This window comes from Gavialis gangeticus, unplaced genomic scaffold (genome assembly GCF_001723915.1).
Source record: "Gavialis gangeticus isolate Ggan-Ray unplaced genomic scaffold, GavGan_comp1, whole genome shotgun sequence".
NCBI classification, from domain to species: Eukaryota; Metazoa; Chordata; order Crocodylia; family Gavialidae; genus Gavialis; species Gavialis gangeticus.
The window spans coordinates 4425905-4428423 of NW_017729016.1; the positions used below are offsets into that span (position 1 = coordinate 4425905).

General features: G+C 50.6%; 1 protein-coding gene across 1 annotated transcript in view; it reads left to right on the plus strand.

Annotated features, from left to right (window-relative positions):
• Positions 1 to 1233: 1233 nt before the first annotated feature.
• The window catches only part of LOC109294279, a 49106-nt gene continuing 47820 nt past the window's right edge, over positions 1234 to 2519 (plus strand). The window contains exons 1-2 of the mRNA XM_019512579.1: positions 1234 to 1357; positions 1631 to 1749. Coding sequence (XP_019368124.1) covers positions 1234 to 1357; positions 1631 to 1749 — 243 coding nt within the window. The remainder of the gene's footprint in view (positions 1358 to 1630; positions 1750 to 2519) is intronic.

Here is a 2519-nt window from a genome sequence, read left to right on the forward strand (position 1 = left end):
CTTCTTAAAAGGAGGCAATAGCCACCTCCAGTCTTGCAGTGTGAGGTTGCTTGGGAATGGACTAGAAAAATGCAATATTCACTTGTGAATAGTTTCACGGATACGTTGGCCAACTTCATTTCACCATGATGCAGTTTTGCAAACGCTTAGCTGAATGCACAAAGCAATTCATCTTATGATAAAAGGCTTGAGCATCTCTCACTGGGAACTGTCATGATTGAAGTAATGTTTGTAAAGCCCTTGGGGATCCCTGGATGACTACACCCGGTCAAAAGGGTCGTGTTTATGCTGCAGGTTAATGACTCCCTCATCCCAGCAAAGCAGAAGGGCGTTGTGCTGGAGGCTTTATGGGACGGGAAGCTGAGGAACGAAGAGCGTTTCAACGAGACAGAGTTTGTGGGGCCGTGGTTCCAAAAGAGGCTGCGGCCCTTTTTATCTGCCATTTCTGCCAACATCCTCCAGTGCCTTCACAACAAGACCATGAGATGTGCACAGTATCAGGCCATGTATGTGTCAGGGTTTCATCTAGTGGAAGCATTAACATCACTAATCTTTCCTCTCGGGGTGGAGTATGCAGGAGACCGGGGCTGGATGCACATGGTATTGCAAGGGCCTGACCTCACAAGTGTGCTAATAATTGCAGAGGGAGATGATAATTTCAGAGGCAAGAATTGCAGAGGGAAACGGACAGAAGTAGCTTGAGGTGGTGGCAGGACTGCGTGACATCTTCTACCTGGGCGATAGGTTCATTGGATGAATGGGCTGCTAGATGCGATCCTGGGTCACTATACACACGTGACTGATATCTTGGCACTCATAACATCAGCTTCTCTGATGAGAGGCTGGGAAAGGCGAATGGGGGATTCATGAACGAATGACACAAGAGTGAGTGAGCTAGGGAAAGACGGGGTGAGAGACACAGCGGAGGTGCAAGGGCATGGTACCCAAGAGCAGGATCCATCCGCCAACGTTCAGGGTCAGGTGAGCGCATTTGGTAACCTCTTCTCTAAAGGGAATCAGACAGTTTGCCTGTCATAGCCTATCTGCTTGCTCTCTCTCATGCTCGTGTCTTGTTGCCTTTTAAGAGTTCAAGCCCTGGACCTAGAATTTAAGGAGATGAGCCACGCTACCCGAGAGGCCGTCTATAGGGGCTTCCAGCTCTCTTTCCTGAAAGGGTTAAAAGCTGAAGGTAAGAGGCAAGCCGAGCACCCCTTTGGCTCCTACCAGATCTGAATGGCGACTTTGCTCGAATACGTGAAAATCTTTGCAGACAACTCATGCACAAAGGTACTGGCGGGCACATCGGCCGCCCGGAAACCGCTGCACTTACACAATGACGCAGACGTTTTACTGCGGGGTTGGGGCGGTGCTTTGACTCCTCTTTCTCGTAGCTCATGGCCTGTTAAATCTTGTGAGGCAAGGCTGTCTTGTGGGGTCTTATTTAACCACCCATATAATTGGGAGAGCTGTTGGACAAGCTTTCAGGCACCGTGTGCCCTTCCTCAGGTCTGAAGGAGAAGCAGGCGGAGGCTGAGCTAGATATCCCTGCAGATGCCGCGCATCTTTGCAATGCCTCATTTGTCCAGCCTTCGTTGGAGATGCCCCCATTGCCGCTCCTTCTTCCTCGCAGGGTCTGCATGTGTCGATGGCCTCACCAACACCTCTGCCTGGCTCTCTGTCAACTTGAGGAGGTTCAGCCGATACGCCGCGTACGCAGACCTGCTCTCTCTGAACGCTGCGTTCAGTGGGGTACGTAGCACCTACGGCCACTTCCACACCTACAGCAGTGCAGGGCCATAGTTCGGGGGTAGGACCCTGTTCTGAGTGAGCTCCAGTCCAGCAAGCTAATAATCCAGCTCAAAGACCATGGGGCACACTCAGATCTCAGTTACGCTGGAGCAATTTTGGATTTACAAGACTCCAGTCCAGAGAGCCACATGCACTAAACAGGCTGCCCAGAGCATGGCTGGTTGGGAATTTTCCAATGAAACAAGTTTTATGGCCGGTTGGTTCATGGCTGGTTCATGGCTTTATGCCTGGTTGGCTCATTTTCCAATGAAACAAGTTTGATGGCCAATTGGTTCATGGCTGGTTCATGGTTTTATGCCTGGTTGGCTCATTTTCCAATTTAACAAGTTTGATGGCTGTTCTAAATGAGCTACTGGCATCAGGCTGGGACAGATCATAGTGGTTTCAAAGCCTGCTGTCATCATCGGCCTTGACTGGCCTCTTGGCTGGTGGTTTCAGGCTTGGTTGGCTGCTGTGGAGAATGAGACGCACTGGAAGGGGTCTTTGACCAAGAGCTGGAGCATATCAAAATTAGGGACCCCGTGGACAGGACGGGAGGGTGAGCTGCTGTATATGCTGTTGAGCTCTTTGTAGTCTCAAGTCATCGGTCTTGTGATCCGGAGTCCCTCCAATGGAAATCAATCCAATCCCAACCCTCTCCAACCCAGGGTGTTTTCAGAAAACTGAAGCCATCCATGGTCTTCCTTGGATCATCCACCCTGGCAATCTTT